This window comes from Chroicocephalus ridibundus, chromosome Z (genome assembly GCF_963924245.1).
Source record: "Chroicocephalus ridibundus chromosome Z, bChrRid1.1, whole genome shotgun sequence".
In the NCBI taxonomy this organism is placed as follows: domain Eukaryota; kingdom Metazoa; phylum Chordata; class Aves; order Charadriiformes; family Laridae; genus Chroicocephalus; species Chroicocephalus ridibundus.
In genome coordinates this window covers 58,251,379-58,273,923 of record NC_086316.1, presented here as the reverse complement: position 1 = coordinate 58,273,923, position 22,545 = coordinate 58,251,379, and the positions used below count along the sequence as shown (strand labels likewise).

Sequence of the window (22,545 nt, the reverse complement as noted above, 5' to 3'; positions counted from 1 at the left end):
ATTGGTAAAACAATGTAGCTATTCACACAGAGCACAAGGAAATGGCAAGGGAGGAAAGGATCATTGTGCGTTAGTTGTGGGATGCATCAGGATTCATCCCTGCCTGCATTCCCTGTCACTGCTGAATCTTATCAGCTGCAGCCAGCGACTGTATGCAGTTCATGTGTCCTGGTTGGAGAGTGCTGTTTGATGGATGTTCTTTTGGTGGCCAGCCCAGACTAAACCACAACATCATGGCAGGGCAACTTGCTTGAAAACAGGGAAACCCTGGCAACAGCCCTGCTGTGTTGCAGCTTGTTATGGCAACAAGTGGTGTCTCACTGTGCTTTACCACAGGGCCTCATATACATTTCCAGTTTTGTCATGCATCTCTCTAGTCCTACAGTGATAAAACTCACATCACAAACTCACTGTAAGTCCAGATCTGTAAAAACAGATCTGTGAAGTGAAATTGTTTTAAGTGTAGGAGAGCATCCTATTCATATACGCCAAATACCTCTCGTATTCCCAGCAAACACACTAAGGTCCCTCACCCTGTCTTGTCAGCAGGTCCCGTAGTTTCGCCCATAGTGCAGTAAGAGTGCTGTCTCCAGGTAAGTGGATGACTTTGTGGCTTCGTCTAACTAAACCAGCATTGGACTTCTCTGGGCAGCCTTTCTCAAGTCTCTTGAAGTTTTTTTCCTCTGTCTTGGTCGAAATTGTTTCTGATTACTAGGAGAAGTTACAGAGCCTTAAGGGTGAGCAGGAGGCCAAGCACACTCTTAAGGACAATTTCTTTAAAGCTGGTGGCTTTAAAGAAGTCATGACTCCTAGTCCAGCCACGGGAGAACAACATGTCCTTTCCCTGACCGCATATTTCAGTTCTTCAGTATCAGAACATGGGTTGCACTTCCAAAGGCTCACAATCACTCCTGCATCCCAAGTCCTTTCTCAGCTTCTCTTTATAGACACCACCTCTCCCTCCTGGGATCTCCTCTGTACCAGTACAGTTTTAAGACCCTCCTTGCTGACACATGGCCTCTAGCCATTGCAGCTGCTGATCCTGTTGCTTACGAGACGCTGTCTGGCTAGGCCACAATGGGCACCGCCACATTTCTCCTTTTTTCTTGCTAGCATCTGTTTCTTGGCAGCACAGGGAGCCTGTTTCTGGCCCCACCTCCCCCCTCCCTCCCTCCCCCTGCTCAGTAGATAGGCCAGGCTGCTAATGCTGACTGAGCTCCAGCAGGCTGCCAGCTGCCGCCCGTTGCCTTGCAGAGCACGCTTCACTTCCCCCCCAACTAACCCCTCTCTCCATTTATTTAAACTTAACAACAAGAGAGAAAACTTCGCCTCTAAGCTCTGAATAGCCTGTTAATGAATATTGCAGGTTCCCTCCTTGTTTTACTCCAGGCATTGTGGGTTTGAGTTGCTCTGAGCCCAGTCCAAAGCTTAAGCTTGAACAGTGTAGACACAACCTTCTCTGCCTTGGCCCGAATCTCCTCCCATATCCTCCTCTGCCCTTCAGAGAGGGGGGTTTCCCTGCCAAATGCTTTGAAGGCAGCAAAGGAGATTCCTGGGGCCAGATGAAGGACTCCAAACCCAAGACCTGCAGCAGAGGGTCCAGACCATTTGCAGCTTAAGGTGCCAAAAGTTTTGCTAAGCCCCCTCATTTATCTGTCCCCTTGGTATCACTCTGACCGAGAAATCGCTTCTGACACTTGCACAGGCTGCACACCAGGGTCTCTTCCCTCCCCCTCATGCCCCAGCCAAGTATTTCTTCATGGTCCAGTAGCCTTCATCTTGCTCCTCCTCACCCCAGCTCTCACCGCTATCTCACTCAGCAGAAACCAGCTTCTGCCAAACCAGTATTTTCTCACCTAGCCAATCCTCATGTTTCCCGCAAGCCTACCTGCACCTTCCTGAATTCTCCAGCAATCCTCATCGCTGCTTCCCCTTTGACATCACTCTTGATCCTGTTCAAGTTCCTCCTGGATATCATCTCACATCTATTTCGTCCCCTTCTCCAAGGAGGCTGGCCGTGTCTCTTTGCCCTGCACCCCGGTCTCAGACAGCAGTGAGCCCCCGGCTCTGCAGACGGAAAGCAGCCCAGGGTACCAAGTGCTTGGGCACCCTTAGGTTTGAGACTCCTGGGCACAGCTCGGTCTTCAAGTGGTTGGAAACGTGAATTAGCAGCTGAAGCCTGAGGGAGGTGAGGAAGGTACTCTCCTCTTTGGTGGTCTCTCCTACCTGCTAACTTTGAGCAAGGCCAACAGTGAGACGGGCAAGTTGTGGGACGGGGGTGAGTCACAGACCAGTGCAATTCAGGCACGTGCTTGCCTTCTAGGGAGACACAGGCAGTAGCCATACACCAGAAATGCAGCAGCATGAAAAATCAACGGAATATCAACCAACTCAGCTCGACTTACCTGCTTTTCTCCTTCCTACTGCGGGAAGACAGACTTGGCTGTTTGCCCCCTTGCATAAATCATGTTGCACACACAACGTGTTTTTCAGCTGCTTGCTGGATTACTCTTAAAAAACAGTTTGAAGATCATTTGTAGCAACACCTGGGAGTGAAACTGGGGCCCAGGTGGTCAAAAGCCCTTCTGTCCAGATGCCCCCAGCTTTATGCGTGCTCTTGTGATAGCCATCACCAGCTGTGATGCAGCCAGCCACATTTATAAGGGGAGTGGAGGAGTCATACAGCACCTTTGATGGGCTGCTGCTTGAACAGGAGCTCTGATGCTAAGGGAAGAAAGTGTATGTGTGTATATATATATTTAAAAAAAAAGGAAAATACTTTTGTACTCGCCACCCAATGAGCAGTTCCTCACTAGGATACTCTCAAGCTTTTTGAAATGTTGCTGCTTCTTGCTGCACTGTTTCTGTCAGCTGCCTAGACCTTTCTGTACATGAATGGGACTGGCAAAATATTTCCTGGAGGGGGCAGACCAAAATCTTTCTTGGTAGTAAGACAATCTCCTTTTTCTGGATAACCTCTCCTAGAAAGGTTCCTTCACATCCTGTTTTCATTTGTGACTACAGCTGTGATTCGGCTTAAAGCTATTGCAGTTTCTCCCTTGTCAGTATATTTCTAAATCACAGGAGTGTATCTTTCCTTATGAAAGTTTTTGAATAACTTCCCTAGTCATGGATAGTGTGTGTATAGCCAAAGGTGGAGGAAAATCTGACAGTGCTGGAAGCAATACATTTGCATGCACAGTCACTGACCTGTGCATGCAAACAAGGTGGCCAGCAGCCTAAATAACACCTGCCTGCACTAACCCTTCTCGTACAGCATTGCCAGACTTGCAGGTGCTGGGCAGTGTTGCCCCAGGTGTGGGAGAGACCCTTCCCTCAACAATAGCCAAAAGAAACAGAAACCAGTACAAATGAAAAGCCTGTTTGGTATGACGGCTGCTGTTAGGTGAAAAACCCCAGCACTTTAAAGGTTAAAGCTCTTCCTTTTAATTCGAAAAGCAGCTTCCCAATTCAAATCCATGGCAGCCACCACATACGCTGCTGATTAGGCAACCGAATGTGTAACTCTTCCTCCCACAAGCGTCACTGGCAGAACACTTCCAGCAAACCACTGAAGGTCATTATCCATTATTCACAAGAGGCAAATTACATATTTATTCCCTTGCAGCTCAAATGAAGGTTGCCTGAAGCCTTGCACAGATGGGCCCTATTTATGGTGACACCCAGCCTTGCCAAGATAAGGTTACTACTACGTGCTCTCAGCCCCTGTCAGACGCTGTCTTACACACAGAGCTGGTATCAGTCCCCTTCCCACAGCTTCAAGCACTGGCTCACTCCCCCAGTGGCCTGTCCCAGCTGCTCTCCAGCCCATCCCAGGGCTCTCTGGTCACCCTAAAACTGTGGGACCAGGACGATGACCTACCCCAGCTGCAGATGAAGGTTGGCTGGTGCAAGCGGGTTTCTGGCCTGACCAGCCATCACTGTGCTGCTGAGACAGGCAGAAAGCAGCCCAGGGCACAGGTTAGCAAGTGTCCTCTCTTTCCCCGCCTCCTCGGGAAGCTGGAGTCATAGTTACGAACGGGAATTGCACCCTTGACTCTGAGGGATGCAAGATGTGGTCCACTGAACAGCATCTGATTCTCCAAGTACTGCTGCTGGTTTTGCTGGGGCTGTTTGTGTAGAAGCTACAGTTGAACCTTTCAAAATGTATTTCTAGTGAGTATTTGAGCACATTTGTGGAAAGTAAAGTTAAATTTACCTTCCCAGAAATTTAATGATAGGAAACATTGAGATGAGGACAAGGTTCTGTCTGATTGCAGAAGAAAAACTACATCTGACTTAAGTGACAAATAACCTGAACTTGGGACATTGGCTCTTTCAAAACAAGACTGGAGAATGAAGTATAGGTAAAGAATTAGTGACAAAACATACTCTTGAATTAGAGTATCTTAAGATACTAAACATGTGATAGAAAACTGTGCTGCCTACTCTGGGTCAGTCTCCCCCTGGAAATAATATATGTCTTTCAATAATCACAAAGTTGTTACTGAACTCAGCTAGCAATTGCATAGTACTAACTCTGTTGCTGCTCTTAAACCCATCTGATAAACTTAAGTCCACTCAACCCATTCTAAATTGCAGATGCCCCAGGCACAGAAATAGCATTAGAGCCCCATTGACAAGCACATTAGATTATGAGGACAAAATTCAGCTTTCAAAATATCTTGTTTATTGCAAATCCTGACAATTCCTCCCTTAAATGAATTGTGAAAGAAACTTCCAAGCCGGTTCTGGTCCTTACACATGGTAACTGCTGCTATAATTACAACTTTGGACACTGTAAACTCTTCCTGGAAATACTGACTTGCACTCCAGGGAGTTCATATTAAGTATTTAAGTATCTCAGTGGTTCAGTTTACCTTCGACTCTTTAAGCTAAGAAGGTAACACAGCTGGGCTGAGATAACATAAGGTTTGTAAAAGCTCCATCAAAATTAATTTCTGTGCCTTAACAAGTACACAGGGTGTAACCTCTGTGTATATAGACATTGTTATGTATATTTAGCTTTGTTTGTATTAGGACGTAAGTTCCATCTATTTCACTTATCTTCTCTGTGATGGGCTGAGCTGCAGTATGATGTGTAAATCATGGCATATGCAATTGTTTCGGCAGTGAAGCTGGCAGCAGACACACAGTCAGCTTCCACCCCTGCCTTACCAGCTATTCACACCAGGGCTGGCAATGCTGGAGCTGCTGAGGTGCAGAGAAGCAGCTGCATCAAGTGGTAAGGATATGTGAGAACCAGCAAACGGAGCTCATGCAGACTATGGTGCCTGCTGATTTAGTTCTTTGGTTCTCCTCAGTATTTCATTTCTGCTGGAAATGATGCTGAGCGCGCAGTCAAAAACCAGCAAATCCCCTGGCAACGTGAGGGCACGCAACATCGCTCAGCCTCTGGTGGGCTGAATCTGAAGAAAGCACATGCAGCACAACAGAGGACAATGCCCGGGGGGCTTCATGCTACTGTGGACTGGTTGTGTCTGTGGGACATGGAAGTAGGGACCACAGCAGTAGGCAGTAGTCAAAAACTGTTTACTGAGTAAAGGACATGGGCAATGCTCACGTAGCAGAAGTACTGTGTGCCCAGAGACACCCTCTAGGAAGCCCAGGAGCTTTGCTGCTATGCTGGGAATGAACTGGATCTATGAGGTGTCACCATGGCTATTACTCAAGAGACCCCGGAAACCTCTTTTCATCCCATCCTAGGAACCATGAAAAGCTACAATTTTCTCCCCAATGCTAGAATGCTAGAAACCAGTATTAAACAGCCTCCAAATCTAGGGTGCCACAAGACAGATCCCTCATTTTAGATAGACCAAAAACGTCTGAGGGACTATTATTTTCCCATGCCATCTGAAATACTGCATAAGCTGTTTGAATTTGTTCATTAACAACACTAGTGGAAATAAAATTTCTCCTCAGCAGCTGTGTTGAAGAAAGGAAGCAGCAAGCAAAATGCTACAGACCAGGCCCATATCCACAGGTACCACGGGTGGTCTCACCTGTGCAAATCCAGAACTTCACCCTGCAACTGCAGGTGAATAATTTGAGTTGAAGGCTGACCTGTTCTGCTTTGCACAATCTTTTTAATATATTCCAAGTTGCATCAGGGGCTGCTCTACCACAACAGCTCAAAAAACCTTGATGCAAACATAGGCGGGATTCTACTTGAGATATGATTTGCAGCAAGTGGCTTCCCTAGGCAGTTCTTCATTTTTCTCTACTTCGTCACGCTCAGCTCAATTCAAGCCAAGCACAGTGTTTCTTGTTAATGTCATTAGAAGTTACAAATGAAACCTTATACGTTGGAGATGGATAAGGGCCCCCCAAAAAACTGCTGTCTGAGGGCGAAGGAAATCCCACAGGGCCACTGCTTCTCCTGGGAGCGAGCACCCCCTGCTCCCTGCTGCCCCAGCCTTTCCTGCTTTCACGTCACGAGCATCTCTCCCAGCTAAAAGATGTAAGGGTTGACTGCTGCACCCCGCCACAGCAGGCAATGCAGCGGCAAGTGAAGATACAAAGGCAGAAAGCCTGATCTTACAGTGTCCCTTTAACAGCAGTAGAGGAAAAGTCTGATGTTCACAAAGTCAAAAAACTAAACTGAGGGCTCATCTTCCCCAGACGCTCTGTCCCCGCTCACCGGCATTACTGGGCAGCGGTGGTCAGGTGTCCACCAGAGACAAGCTGTGCACTCTTGTTAAACTGCAACAACTTTGGAATAGACCTCTTTTCCAAACCAGGGTGGGCTCATTTGATGTAACTTTATTTGGTATCATCTCTGACACGGGCCCTTCAGTGTGTACCTGCTGAAAATGAGGTGTTTTCTCATGCTGCTGAAGGATACAGAAACAAGAACAAAAAGAAGCCATGTCATGGTACGTCATGGTACATCATGGTAATGTTTTACGCCACAAGAGATAGAAGTGATCTTCCACATTTATTCTTCTAAATAGAGACTGGTTCTTATCTAGCATTTAAATAGCCATTGATCTTTTGAGAAAAAAACCCATATAGTAGGTAATCATGATTGAAGGAAAGGGAAAACTTAAAAATACGTACATACACAGAGACAAGAAACATGTCAACACCACTTTGCCACTTTTGTATTTTATTGTGGAACTGAGTTTGTTTCCTTTACATCAAATATCCTCAATGGAAGAGGGGATATTGCACACAAATATCATAAAAGCACTACATATTACTTTCACTGGAAACTAATTTTCTACATTAGATATGACTGGATAGAATAGAAGTGATGCAGGATTATAAGACATAATACCATACACAGCTGCAGACTGACACAAACACCATTCAAAACAAGAGAGAGGAGGTGTGTGAGGTGCTTCTCAGCCAGCAACAAGACTGCTTCTTTCCATAATTTGAAAGATAATGGCTGCATGCAAATGCGTGAAAGCATGTTTCAGATTTCCTCTTTTACCATTGTGATTACAGCCCAGTCTTGAAGAGGTAGCTCCTGCCATCTGGAGCTCCCAGCCAGTCTAGTGCGGAGAAGCTGTTTTTTTAATTCTTTTTTTTTTTTTCTTTTTCTTTCTATATTTTTATGCCATTGTTTTATTGAGTTACTTATTTTTTTTTTAAGATTTTTTGTAAAGTCACAACAAACAGACTTTTTATTTCTTTTAAATAGCAAACATTTTTAAACCAGGTGAATAATATAATTGCATTCTAAGAAATGCTTACCCCTAGTTGCTTTTAGTGTTTTGTTCAATTATTAAGTGAAAAGATGAAAGCTTACAGTTTCTTTCAAGTGTAAATGTTATATTTTTCCCTTTCTACTAAACCCAGACCAAAAAAATTACTATTTCTCTCAAAACATCATTACTGAGGAAGAACCTCTGGCGACATATGAGCAAAGAGAAGAGTATGACAGAAATGTCCCAAATGCACAGTAAGCGCTCTTTGGAGCTAACTTGCTTGTGGTGGGAGGGATTGAAAATTCAATTAACAAATTGATTAAATCTTAGTAAATGAGTACTGTAACTCTCCTAAAATGCATAAGCTATCATAGACATTAAAAAATCCCCACATTCATATACATAGTTATCTCCATTCACCACAGTATGTAAAGTAAGTAAAAGAAAAATCAAAAGTAATTTCTGTGAAAAATGGGTTGAAAATAGAGGTCAATGAAGTCAGGCCCACCACAGGACTTTGGAAAAGGCATGCAAGAGAGGCCCTGTCCAAGTTCAAGAGTGAGGTGGGATCCCCATAGTTAGTTCTTCATTGATTTATATGAAGTAGTACAGTAATAGCATAAAGATCATGACTGAGGATGCTGTTATGGGTAATACCATCACTTAAATGGAGTGTCCTTTACACTCAGATATTGAATCTTTATAATTAGAGTAATCAATAACAAACCATGCTCCTAGAAATCTATGCTGGTCAACAGCACTCATCGTTAATGTACACGGTACATTTTGATGACTGTTACACTAAACTAATTGTGTAGCACTAGGACTAGCACAGTTAGATTAGTTCCACAGGCAGGAAAGACATTAAGAGCAAGAGGATTTAATGGAGGAGTTCATCGCCATGTTGCACCCAGGCGCCATTGCCATTTGAAAGGGAATGTGTGGAACGGGCATTACAATGCCTCAGAATAGCCAGACCAGGGTTTTAGTATTTTTGTAGCAGCAAAAAAGCAAATATGCTTTAACATCAGCTGTAACTGTCTAATTATTATTATTTTAAAAGTAAAACAAGTGCTTGAGCCATCATAAACTTGCTTGGGGAGACTTAAGGCTTGATTCCAATTTCATTTACAGTAGGACCAAATGATTGTAACTTCCCTGATGTAGTTAAATTGCTCCTGATTCACAGGAGTAAGTGGCATAAGTGAGATTAGTCTCAGGACCACTGCTGTACTTAAAACAGATTTTCTACCAAAGCAGAGACACAAACCATTTCAGATATTGTCAGAAGATCAGAAAATCTGTTCCCACCCAATAAAAAAGTTTGAAACCTGACCTATATAAGAAAGTAGACAAAGCAGAAAGGATTGTAGAAATATTACAACTACTCTGCCAAACATTTTGCCTATAACTTTGTAGACTATGTATTACAAAAACAATTTTAAGTGAATGATTATGAGCCCAGCAAACATGCTTGTTTTCACAATTCATTTCCATCTGCCTTTTAAGCCACAGTCATTCTGAGTTATTCTTAACGACTTAAAAGGTATAGCAATAAATAAAACAGCATTGCTAGACATACCTAAAAAAAAAGAGAAGACATTAAAAATAAATCGAAATCCCCATAACTGTCAAACAGTAATTCACAGCATTAAATGGGCCTCAGGAGGCCCACATTTAAAGGACCCTAAAGCAGTATAAAAAAACCCTCATAAAAATTAGGTGTGCAAACATATTCCTATTAAAGAAAAATATCCTAACAATGTAAAATTGGAATAAATTTTGAAGTAAAGAAAATAAAATGAGATCACAGTTCACTACATTGTGGAACTTAATACCAGCCATAATGGTGAATCACACAGATCAGCATCTGGAGGCCTTTCTGGAGGCCATTCTGGAGGCCTTTACACCTTCTTTAAATTCAGATTTGCAAACCTCTACAATGTAACAAGATTTTTTTAAATCTGGGTAAAACTTCTGAGACTAAAATATCCGAACTGTCTTAAATCACAGAACAGTGCTGCAGCTCCTCTGCAAGCAGTCTAGAAAAGGAAAGGAAGGGGGAGAGGAAGGAGGAAAGGAATTAGGAAAGGAAAGGAAAAGCAAAAGAAGAGGCAAGAAAAGTGAGAGGAAAGGAAGAAGCAAGAGGAAGAGTAAAAGACAAGGAAATGAGAGGAGAGGGGAGGAGAAGAGGGGAGGAGAGGAGACTTATTTTAGCTTATTGCTTATTATTTTTTCAAGATCTTGTGGGGGTTGAGAATGTAGGTTACACCCTTGTAAGTATTACGCAATCTCCTTTTCAAATTCCATTTTCTATTATCATCAATAGACTAATTTTACCACCAGGGTGCCCTTCCACTCCCCCACCCCCCAAAAGGTACTGGCAGTTGATTATTTTCAATAAATTTTACTTCAATATTCATTCTCACCAGAACCTCAAGCAACATTATTCATCTATCTTACAAAACTACTAAAAAAATTGCCTTCACCAGAAAAAGTCTTCTTTGCATTTTCCTGTAAACGGAAATGTTTGTTAAAAGTTCATCTATTAAAAGTTCACGCAGCACTAAAAAAAAGGTTTCTGTACATTTGTTCCCATATTCACCCTTAAATTAAACAAATAAAATAAGGTAAGACAAAGGAAGGTTGAATACTGTACAGGCTCACAGGTAACCTTTTTCATCATTCTGAATGTTTCACCAAGTTTTGTAACTCTGATACTGGACATCACTTCAATCTTGCTTCCACAGTACAAAAGAAGCTTTCCAAAAAATGCTCACCTTGTCTTGTTGAGCTGTCCAGGTGCATCAGTGAAGCGTTCACATAACTAACATACATAATTCATAGCACCAAGCCGTTTGACCAGTCAGATAGGTTTCTAGTACCACACGTGCACGCTCACACTTCTTTACTGGTGTAATTATGATCCTACACAGATGTTTTATAAATTTGCTGTCTCAACATTAAAAAATAAGTGCATCAAGTTTCTTTGTACATTCAAGTCACTTCCTAAGGCAAATTGTCTACTGTATATACTCCCGACCGCTTTGGTATTTTGCTTCAGTTAATCGACAGTGGACATGGGTGTTTAAGCATGTCGACTGGCCATTTCTGGCTGGAGTGAGTGGACTTTCACTGGGAGCATGCCTTAGACCCACAATTCTGCATGTTGAAAGAAAGGTCTCAGACTTCTGGATGGGGTGCAGAATATGTGCATATTTGGCCTATGATTGTTATGGTATGTCAGTATGCAGAGTACAAATTAAAGTGGAAAACTGCTGATGAGCATTTAGGTTGTACATCCCTTCCTAGCCACATTCTGTTTCTTTTTATTTTCCAGACAACTTAATTTTGTAAAAGAAAAAAAGGATCCCCCTTGCAATAGGCTCAGATTGATACAAATTTAAAGCTTTATTTTCAAGTGAGAGCATAAGCAGAATTCAGTAAGTAATACATCAGTTGCCATGAGACTAATGCAGATCAAATTACTTATTTCTTTCTCCTCCTACTCCTCTCTCTCTTTCTCTCTCTTTTTGTTTCTTTAGAGGGCAAATGCAGAAGTCAGTTGGGGTTGCTAGTACATGGTTTCCAAACGTTCAGTGGAGATGAAACTGTATCTGTATTTTCACAGTAATTTGAACCCTACTATGGGAATACTATTATTTCCCTTAGCAATCAGCAAAGACTGAAAAATATTAGTGACTTGCATCACCATGACACAGTATAGCATTTGGCAGGTATGTAGTTCAGCAGTTGAAATAGATGGGTTGAATTTTTAGAAAAGGTGTTTTCGAACTGAAGAATTTCTGGAAACAAAGTTTAATCTTGTGGTGCACGGTCTCATTCTTACAGTTCAATCTTGCATGCAGGAAAAGATTCATCTTGCATAACAACAGTGCTGCTGCTTGCCAAAACCATGATGTTGAGGTCCTGCTGTTTCTCATGGGTCTCTTGGTACCATTCTCTCATCACTTCTGAGTCATGAGTTGGGATTAAAGTCACCTGCAACACAAAACAGGAGAAGTCCTGAGGAACGGACAATAGAAACAGGTGATAAGAAAAACATCTCTGTAAGAAGCCCCATCCAATCAGTATGTTTCCCTTTTGGAAGGAGTGGGGTTTTATGCAATAAATACTTGAATAAATAAATGGGTGGATAAAAGGAAATAAGTAAATATGTAGGTAAAGTAAAATTACTGCAAAGAAGTAGTTTATCAAAATAAAACCTTGGTTTTGTAAGGTGTTGAGATGCAGCTTTCCAGAGAAGTAGCAGTCTGTAGGCTGCACTGATAGCTCTTCAGATTTTGGCCAAAATTTTTGTTTACTTATTGATCGTGATGGAAGGTACATGAAGTTTCCAAGTGTACGTGATTACATATAAACCATGAAACATTCACCTTTCTTTCCTACTTACAAACCACAATGTTTCTAAACTCAGACCATATATGTTATAGCAACAAGACAGAACAGCGAAACGGCCCTGTAAACCAGCTCTCAACTGTTTTATTCACCAGAAACAGGTCAGAAGGGCCAGAAATGGGGGAGCGGCTGCGTGCGATGCAGCTCTGTGCCTCACTCGGGTGTCCTCTCACATCATCAGTGAAGCGAAGTGCACAGACTGGGGACCCCATTCCCCAGCAGCCGCCATCCACTCCAGAGGCACTCCGGCTTCCCATAGTTGCTTCCCAGAGAAGACTAAACTTCCAGGTAGAGATACTAGTGAGGACCCTACCTGCATGTTACTCTCCCACTGTGCCTTGCCCTCAAGCAGGGAGTCCAGAACAGCCCTGCTTGGCTCATCAGCCGCAGAATCGTTCCCGCTCACGACATAGTAGGATGATCGCACCCTCTTGAAAAACTCAACATCAACGTTCTTGCTGTTGCTGTGGTTGGGAATGTACACCAGATCCAAATACACCGGAGGTCCGGGAGGCACTGCAGTAGCTTTTACGGCCTTAGTATTCCCAGGTCCTTTGGAAATCAAACAACAAAAGAATATATCACAGGTGGGTTAAAAACATGCATTTATTAATTACTGTTATAACAGCTGAGGTGAGATGCGTCCAATTATGGCATTACCCTCCTACGTCTACTGTTACGTTCCAGTTTTGTTGTATCCCAATTATGATTGTAATGGGAGGAAAAACTTGAATAACTGTAACTACATAATACAATAAAACCTCACTACCACATAACCAAAAGTTCACTGAACCCTTCCCAGTAATATACTACTGTTATGCAACAATTAGTATGCAGGGCTGTGATTACTGAATTACCACTCAACAGACGGTGGTGTTATTTTTCAGGTTGAGAAGTACAACTTTTTGAAAGTCTCAGATGTGCACAACTATAAAACCTAGGCTCACGTAAGGTGCCATGCAGATTTGAGGCACTCCTGAGATTTGGGGTATCTGCACACAGCAAGACATGGTAGCTGTTGGTATGCTCAGGCTGCCTTACAGGTGCATCAGGAAGATACTACACGTGAGCAGAAAGAGGGTCAAAGAGGAACTTGGGAGGAAAGAGAAACCTGTAAAGCAATTACTTCAGGGAATGGAGAACAAGTGTTTGTTTGCCTGCTGGATCGTTATTTGTACGCGCAAATTAGCTACTTCTCACAAAAAGTAGCAGGGGGCATGTTTTTGCTGCTGTAAGTAGTATAGTACTTTTTCTAAGAAGAGCTTCAGCGAAAAGGAAGTTCAAAGTTTAAAAATACTATCCAAAAATAGCAGCCTTTGCTACGCACTGGATTATGGTGTGAACTGAAAATCAGGATTCAATTAACAATTTTATCCAGATGATCACCATTTATGTTCTACTAGCCTGCCCATGTTGGTACAGAGGATGAAGTTTCGTGAATGATTATCTGAGCAATACACTCTATCCAGGGTCGCAACTGTAAGGCCAGCAAAGTCCATTACAGTTGTCTAGCATGTTCATCATAAGGCAATATGCCAAATAAGCATCATGATATGATAAGATTTACTGAATTAGAGAGTTTTTAATACTGGTTATGTTATGAAATCTTTTATCATAAAAAATCTGTGATATACCTTTCTGAACTGTGGATACCAACACTGGATAAAATATTAGATGTTACATTTTACGCTTAGATACCATTATCAAATAGAGCCTTGTCTTCTGCTCTAGTGTATACCTGAGAAGTATGCTTTAAGGAAAAAGAATCTCATATAGAGCTAAAGTGCTGGAGAAATGTAAAGCCTACTAACAGAGACATGCAAACGATGGTGTAAATAAGGAACAGCGGACCACCTAAAATGGGGAAGCTAAAGATGGTTGAATGCTAGTTTGTTTGTACTGAATCCCAGACCTGCTTCTTGTAAAAAAGCTTTCAACAGAATATCAGTCCTGACAACAGCAAAATCAAAGTATCCCCCATACGCTCTCTAACACGATTTGCCGGAAACAACAGATTAGCAAAATGCCTCCTTCAGTAATCTAATTCATATTTTATTACTACTTAGAATACACAACAGTCATTCAAAATGACATTAACTTTCTGTATGCTTAGTCATCACTGACGGCATAAGACTTTAACCGGATTATGTGATGTACCTGCTCAGTTCACTGAAAGAGCTCTGACTACTGTAATAATTTTTTAAAATACCCCTTTTAAAATGAATCCAGCAAAGTAATAAGAGCATCCAATGGCTGATAGTACCTTTGTCTCCCACAATATTAAATTGCAGTAATTTATGTTAAGAGAATTGTGCTTACTTGTTTCTTAGAATGAATAAAGTGGTTCACTTTGCTGCTGATTTCATTCACCTACAAAAGTGGTACTTTTAATTCTATTAGCTGCTTAACAGCTTAGACAGCTAGTATTAAGTTCTTTATATTTTATGTACTCTCTGAGCAAATTGACACATCAAGTTTCTCAGATTACAAAAGTTAATTTAGTGAATTTCATGCATTTAAATGTGGTCTTTTACACACTGGATTTATACTTAAAACCTGGACTTTCTTTGGGGATTTGCTACAAACCACATCCTCAGCTGATACAAAGGCAAACTAACTTCACTACAAGAACTAGGAAAATCTTAACACTAGGGAAGTGCTACTTGTCTTTACCTGTGGTTGCATTCTTTGCTGACTTGGATGTTGTATTTGCTGCATTCTTGGTGTCCTTATCTTTCTCTTCCACTCGAGATTTTGATTGTGGAGAAGATATATTTTTCATTAACTTCTCCACAGACTCCTTCTTTTTTAGAGAAGCTGTTTTGGAAATTTTGTCTAAAGATTCTTTTGTTGCTGGCTTTGGTGAAGCCACTTGTTTTGATTTACCATCACTTTTTTTAACAGGAGAAGACGACTTGGTCTTAGTACCCTGCTTTTTTGTCTTTGTCTTTTCTTTGAGGTCTTTCTTCAAAGGTTTACCCAAATTCTGATCAACAGGAAGAGCCTCTGGATCAACCATGGAAACATCAGGGTGCCTAGGGGAAGGGCTCTGATCCTGCAGTGGGACAGGCAGTGGGTCAATGTGTTTGTATGTAATTGTCTTGTCCGTCGGAATGGTTTCTGATTCATCTTCCGAGTCAATGTTAGCATCTGCAGTGATGGAAGGACATTCCTCCGTCTCGGGGGGAACATCTGAATCAGTCTGAGATGGGGCAGACTCGCTTACGGACGTAGGAGGGGTTTCATCGCACTGCCGCCCTTGCTGCTTTCCCCCAGAGGGTGGCTGGGCTCCCCCAGATTGAGTTAATAGCTTCTCTTGATCTTGAGACTGTTCTTCACTTGCAAACCACTCAAGGGGGTTTGGGTTGATAAATGAGGGTGAAAGTTCAGTTTTGGGATGTTTATATTCACAAGAGGACACAAGGCATAAGTCAACATCTTGACGGGATTCTGCTAACGATTTCCCTGGAGTAAAATATGCACTTGCTTCATAGGAATAGCTAGTGGCTTCAGGTGATCTGGAGGCTCTCCCAGTTGTCTCAAAGGAGTAGTCTGTGGCTTCAGGTGAACTGGAAGCTTTCCCAGTTGCCTCACAGGAGTAAACCATGGCCTCTGGTGACCTGGTGGTTCTCCCAGTTGTCTCATAGGAGTAATCCGTAGTATCAGGTGATCTTGTAGCTTTCGCAATTCTGTCATAGGAATAATCCGAGGCCTCAGGTGATTTGGTGGTTTTCCCAATTATCTCATAGGAATAATCTGTGGCCTCAGGTGATTTGGTGGTTTTCCCTGTTGTCTCATAGGAATAATCTGTGGTCCCAGGGGACCTGGTGGCTTTCCCAGTTGTCTCATAGGAATAATCCATGGCCTCTGGTGACCTGGTGGTTTTGCCTGTCATCTCATAAGAATAATCTGTGGCCTCAGATGACCTCATACTTTTCGCAATTATCTCATAGGAATACTCTGTGGCCTCAGGTGACCTAGTAGTTTTCCCAGTTGTCTCATAGGAATAATCCGTAGTCTGAGGTGATCTAGTAGATTTTCCAACTGCCTCATAGGAGTAGCTAATATCCTCTGGTGACCTAGTTGTTTTCTCTGTGGCCTCATAAGAATAACTAAGTTCTTCTGGTGACCTGCTGCTTTTCTCTGAATCTTCTTTTTCTGGACTGAGTAAAGGTTCTGGACTGTGCTTTGTTAGGGGTTCCTGGTAACCAAATGCTTTGACAGAGGACATTTGCAGTGACAATGAAGGAGTGTGACTAGCTGGCACTGCTTCTGTGATTGCAGAAGGTGAATCTGGAAAACTAGGAGAGTACAAAGGAGAAGATTCCCTTGGAGTTAATGGAGATAGGTCAGACTTCGGTGACAGCTTTTCTCCTAGGCTCTGCACCTTTTCTGAGGTAAAAGAAGAATGTAGTGACATATCTCTGGGTGGAACAGCACCTGAAAAAGTTTCCTCTGGCAGTGGTGAAGTTACCTGGGAAGGTGTATGAGCTGATGAAGTTGATGATGATGCTTCAATTTGAGAAACTGAAATAATTTCTGAAGTATCTTTCTCCTGAGAGTAAGACGACTGCTCCACAGGGGAAATCTTCCGTGCAAAAGTAGGCTCCTGTATATCTGAAGGGCTATAATCTACTTCTGTTGGTCCATTTTCAGATATATGGTGTATACTAGTGCCTACAGTAGGATATTCTGGAGACTGCCTACTAAAGTCCATTGCTAAAGACTGCTCAGGGGACTCTTGACCAAATTCTACTGACATAGTTGACTGCTCAGGAGATCTATGATCATGCACCAACATTCTTGATTTTGCAGTTTTAGGTGAGAAATCTGGTGGAGAAATTGACATGGGCCTTGGGCACTCTTCCTTAGATGGAGACATTTCGGTTTCCTGAAAAGTTGTTGGTGTTTGTACTACTGACACTGAAAGGGAATCATCAACTTCGGTAGAGTGAGGAGATCCAACCTCAGCATGCAAAGAAGGAGATACATCATCAGTAGTTGGTTCTGGAAATGAACTAGTAGCGACAGATGCCGTAGATACAGAAGCTACTCCTTCTATATGGGAATAGGTGTCTTCTGCTATAACTTCATCAACAGGTGTTGCAGACTTGTCAGAAACAGTGCCTTCAGAAATAGACATTTTTGTATCTTCTTTTAAAGAACCAAATTGACTGATATCTATTTGAGTAGGTGAGAGATCACTTGCTAACTTCCTCTCATCCAAGATCAGTGAAGACTGGGAGCTGCTGGGTTCTGTATCTTCCATTTTCCTTTCTAGGCTGAATCCTTCCTTAATTACCATAAACTCCATGCTTTTATCATCTTGTTTTTCTTGGAAAAGGCCCACAGAGCTAGCTTCAGAAGCTGGGCTCATCTGAAGAGGTGATTTTTCTTTTTCAGGTTTCCCCCCAGGAGGACTCCTGTAATCTCTGGTGGGAGACTTTAAATCAGCACTCAAAAACGCATCATAAGCGGCCTCTGAACCTATCAGTGGTGGACTCCGTAAAGGTGAGAGAACCTTTTCAATAGGAGATTCTGAATCTGGCACAGGCTCATCCATAGGGCTTATTCTGGGTTTTGCAGATTCATCTTTGACTTCACTGAATTCAAAGCTAACAGGAGCTTCTGTTGACTTCTCACTAGTTTCAGAGGGAAGCTGACTGGACTTTTCATCAGTGGGAGACTGATAATAAGGTGTATGGCCAGCACTACCAGCAGCAGACTGTGAGGGAGATGCTACTTCTAACGTTTTATCTTCAGGGCTTGCACAGTGCTCTTCAGCAACTTCTTGACGCACATCAGGCAATGTAGCAATGGGGACAGGCTCAGATGAGACCTTGATCTCATTGGGAGTGAGTGAAAAGTTCACACTACGTTCACTCAGTGGTGTTTTGGCAACAGGTGATGGAGGGGACAAACTGTCAGCTGGACTCTTGGCTGGGCTACGTTTTCCACCAACATCTTCTTGATGGGGTTCTTTGATTTCTAATTTAGTGGTGCCTTGGATTTCACTTTCTTTTTGCCGGTATACATCTTGGAATGCAGATTTGCAGAATTTGTCTTCCTCTAATGAAGAAGGTGGTGAGATGGTGGAAGCTGAGGCATTATAGTCTTTACCTTCTGTGGCCTCTGTTTTGGATCCTTCAGATAATCCATTAAAAGCATCTGGAAGTGGAGAAAGTTTAGGTCTGCCAAACTCTTGAGAGTACGGTGATGTCTCATACTTGGTAATGTTCACATACTCCTGAGAGGGTGACTCACTTTCCTCGTTGTTAGTTTCATCACTCATGACATCCCGAGGTGTCGACATTTCATCCATCGGGGTTGGTTCACTGGATATTTCGATGGTAGACTGTGTGTAACCCGAAGTAGCAGTGAATTCCTCAGGTTGGTCTTCTCTGTTTTCTTCATCAGAAACAGTGGCTTCACTTTCTGAACCACCAGGTAATGTCTCATCATGGATAGAAGAGGCTGGTTCAACTGCTGGAGACTGAGGTGCTGAGCGTTTTGTTGGTGTAATTATGAGTAGGCCATATTTGTCTTCAACTTCACCAGCTTCTGCAGCTTTGTCTACCACAGCCATCACATAATCTTCTTCAGCTTCTATCTTTTCAGTTTCCTCTTCATCTCTGATGTCCTCTGCTTTGTCTTCCTCCTCTTCAGTCTCTTCAGTTTCTGCCTTTTCTATTGCTTCTTCCCTGTCTTCCTCAGCCCGTTCATCTGATGCCTCATAATCTGCCTTTTCAATATATTTTTCATCTTTAATGTTAGTATCTGCTTCAGCCATTATTTCTTCTGAGCTCTCTTCAATTTTTCTTCCTTCCTCTATATATGTTTTTGTGGTGTCCAGGGGTGTCTTTGCTTCTTCATCTTCACCTCTTTCTTCAGCTTCTTCTGTCTCTGCCTTTTCTTCATAATCTCCTGCTTCAGATGATTCTTCCAAGCCAGTTCCCTCATCTTCAAACTTTTCATTGTCATCAACCCTGTGCTTTTCCACAGGTTCCAATTCTTCAGGTGTCTGTTCACACTCACCCTCAGCCTCTGTGGTAGTTATACCTTCATCAGAGGACTCGGCAGGTCCTTCATTATCTAATTTTTCTTTTTGTACTTCAAAGGCCTCTTTTTGTACTGTGCCAGTGAATTTCAGTTCATCTTCTATAAGTGCAACTTGAGGTTTTGTTTCTTTTATTGTTTCAACTTCTTCAGCTTTTAATTCCTCAAAATCCTTTGTTAAATCCTCTGGTGAAGACATAAGGGATCTCTCCGCTTCAAGTTCCTTTCCACTGGCTGTAATTTCCGCAGCTGCTACTGCTGCAACAGTTGTGGCAGCAACTCCAACTGCTGCAAGGGCAGCTTGGGCTTCACTGACTTTGATCTCCTTCTTCACAGTCTTAATTTTTCCTTTTTCCTTTGGCTTTCCAGCAGGTACTGCTTCTTTTTTAGCAGGTTCCTCCTTCTTTTGTGATTTAGGCTTTGCTGCTGGCTTTTTGGCATCAGACGAAGGAGTAGCTGTCTTCTTTGTTTCTTTAGGAACCTTTTTTATGTCCTTTTTGGTTTCTTTTTCTTCCTTCTTAATTTCCTTCTTCTCTTCTTGTTTAGCTTCTTTTTTAGCTTCCTTTGGTGAAGCTTCTTTCTTCACTTCCTTCTTTGTTTCCTTCTTCTCTTCCTTTTTCACCTCTTTTTTAACTTCTTTCTTGATCTCTTCTTTTTTGGGTTTTTCCTCTTTTTTGATGGGTGTTTTCTCCTCTTTTTTAGAAACCTCTTTCTTTGGTTTTTCTTTTTCCTCTTTCTTTTCTTCAGGTTTTGCTTTGACTTCCTTTTTCACTGACTTCTCCTTTGATGCCTTTAGTTTTGTATCTGTACCTTGTTTTTCAGGAGTTTCACATTTTACTATTTGCTCTTCTTTACTTGTTATGTCTTTTTCTGCCACTATAGGTTTGGTCTCTACTTTTACTGGTTTCTCTTTTTTAACTGGAACTTTTTCTTTGCTTTCCAGCTTCTGAGGCTTTTCCAATGCTGGACTAGGCTTTGTGGGCTCTGGTGTTTCTTCTTTAGATTCTTTTCTGACAGGTTTGCTTGGTGGTGTCTTTGCAGCAGGCTTGAGACTCTCCTTGCTGTCTGTTCGTTGTTTCAACTTTGCTTGTTTCACAGCCGGACTAGCAACATTGCCAGTTAGGTCTTTTTGTGTAACCACTGGTTGTTTAAGGAAGTCTAAGTGCTTGAGTTTTTCTAGTCCTTCTAGAATGTTGTATTGAGTGCTGTTTCCAGGAAACAGAACTCGGATTATTTTTTCTGCAGGATTAGCTGGATGCCACACAATCAGGGATGAGACAGAGGTGAAGTAGGATAATGGAATGTCTAGTTCTTGGCCATTTGGTAGCAGGAATTCAGCTTTATCTTTGTTAGTACCACTCCACTGCTGCATAAAATACTGCATCTCTTTGCTATTTTTGACAGGATTAAGCACATACATCTCAAGCTTGCCAACTCCCATTTTCTGAAATAAAATGATGGGGTCAATGGTATTTCCCACATTTCTGAAAAGAGGTTCTGGTTTCATAGACAGTTTATTTAAATACTGGAGAGTAAAACAAGCTTCTTCTACACTCCTTTTCACCCTAAAGCTAGGATCCAGGTTCTTCAGGTTCTCGGGTACATTAAGGAATACAACTCCCAAATCAGGTGAGATCAGATTTTTCATCCAGTCACTGTTAGTAGTAGACCCTTGGGACTGTTCCTCTTCTAGTTCAGCTATTTTTCGCTGAAGCATGCTATTGATTCCTGGCAGGTTGTCATCTCCAATGTGAGTGAGCAGAATGGAATCTACCCTGTCCAAGTGCCGGATAAGTTTCCAAAAGCAAGATTTTCTTTCAGATCCTCCGTTGATAAGCATGTTGAATCCATTCACTGCAAACAATGCGGAGTCCCCTCTTCCCCCTGGGAAAATGTAACAGCAGGGTTTGGAGAGTTTCAAGAAGCCTCCTGAAGCTGGAGGTTCCAAAATGTCAAAAGGTGATGGCACTTCTACTGATTCTGACAGATACTCTGTGAATTCAGACAGTCCTTCCATTTCAGGCAGTATGGAAGCTGAATTGAGTTTAATGTTAATGAAGTCTTGAAGGTTGTGTCTGTCAAGGTTGGAATTTTTCCAGTCTCCTTCCTCAGGGCAGAAAAGAGTTAGACTGGCTTTGTTGGCAGGGTGTGTGGTGCTCAGTAATTCACCAATCTAGGGTTGTAAAACAAAAACACAAGAAGATGAATGTAAATTAATTTTTTAATGACAATTAATGTCAGAACATGATATTTCCTGATAAGATAGATAAAACCCTTTTCATTCACTTCTGCACTGGTGAGTACCCATCCTAGAAGCTAAAGGAACCTGGAAACACGATTAGTTTACTACTGCATTTTTTTAAAATACAAAGAAGGATTCCTTTTTTGACCTTATTCCTGGTCCCTATTGCCCAAAGGATGACAGTACCGCAAGATTCCCCCTTCCCACCTCCACCTTTTACAGGAGGATGGTACAAGCTTTTTTATTGAGAGGGTATGAGAACTACGAGGCTAATGCCACCAGAGCCACCACTGTATCTACCATTGGCTCATGAGTGTCCCTGCTGCCCCAGTCCATCCAGAAGAGACAGCCAAATATCTAAGGGACAAAGCACATCCTCTTCACAGGCAGAGAGTAACTGCAACCCAGAGGAGGTCAGCATCTTCCCAAGGGCAGCCACCTTCCTCACCCCTTCTGTCATGTCATTTTCCACCGTACCATCGTTACTGCAGTTCTTTCTGCAGGCTGGCTCCCAAAAAGCCAGCACCACTTGCAGATTAGCCTGACTGACTGCAGGAGAGTTTTTCAGAACACAAAGAAATGAGTTATTGCTTCAGAAATGCAAACAGATACAAGTTTCATATTTCTGAGACTGTGAGGTACAGGGCTAAAGAAAAAGCCAGAAAAGAAGTGCTGGGGTTAAAAATGCTCTTGTCATTATTTTGATTTTAAACTCATGAACCACAAAAGTTGAAATTTAGAATAACTCCATTAATTTTGACAGTATTTGATAACATGCTAGTACCAAAACCATCTGCTAAAATAAAGGCACGGAAAAAAAGTTGTTCTGTGCCACAATATGAAAAACTTGTTCTGTTCCAGCCTGAACTAAAAAAACAATATTTGATGGTCCCAGATTAGTAGACAAACAAACATTAAAGAGTATGACATATTTTATACCTGCCCCCAGTTCCACAGATACTTTCATTTGAGCTTTTTTTTTTTGTTTTTACTGGTAATTAGATTAAACATAACCCATTTCTGTTCTACTTGCTCTTAACAAAGAGACCACCAAATTATGTAAACTTATTCTTTAAAGAAATAATTCAGACATAAAATGTCAGTGCAAAATATGCCAACACAGCAACAGGCAAAATACAACAGTCTTCTTTG

At 42.1% G+C, this 22,545-nt stretch overlaps 1 protein-coding gene across 1 annotated transcript in view; it reads right to left on the bottom strand.

Moving 5' to 3' along the window:
- Positions 1 to 7,112: 7,112 nt before the first annotated feature.
- The window catches only part of MAP1B (microtubule associated protein 1B), a 71,330-nt gene continuing 55,897 nt past the window's right edge, over positions 7,113 to 22,545 (bottom strand). The window contains exons 5-7 of the mRNA XM_063319778.1: positions 14,769 to 21,324; positions 12,409 to 12,647; positions 7,113 to 11,678 (exon numbers count right to left, since the gene is read on the bottom strand). Of these exons, the coding sequence (XP_063175848.1) occupies positions 11,523 to 11,678; positions 12,409 to 12,647; positions 14,769 to 21,324 (6,951 nt within the window). The 3' untranslated portion in view covers positions 7,113 to 11,522. The remainder of the gene's footprint in view (positions 11,679 to 12,408; positions 12,648 to 14,768; positions 21,325 to 22,545) is intronic.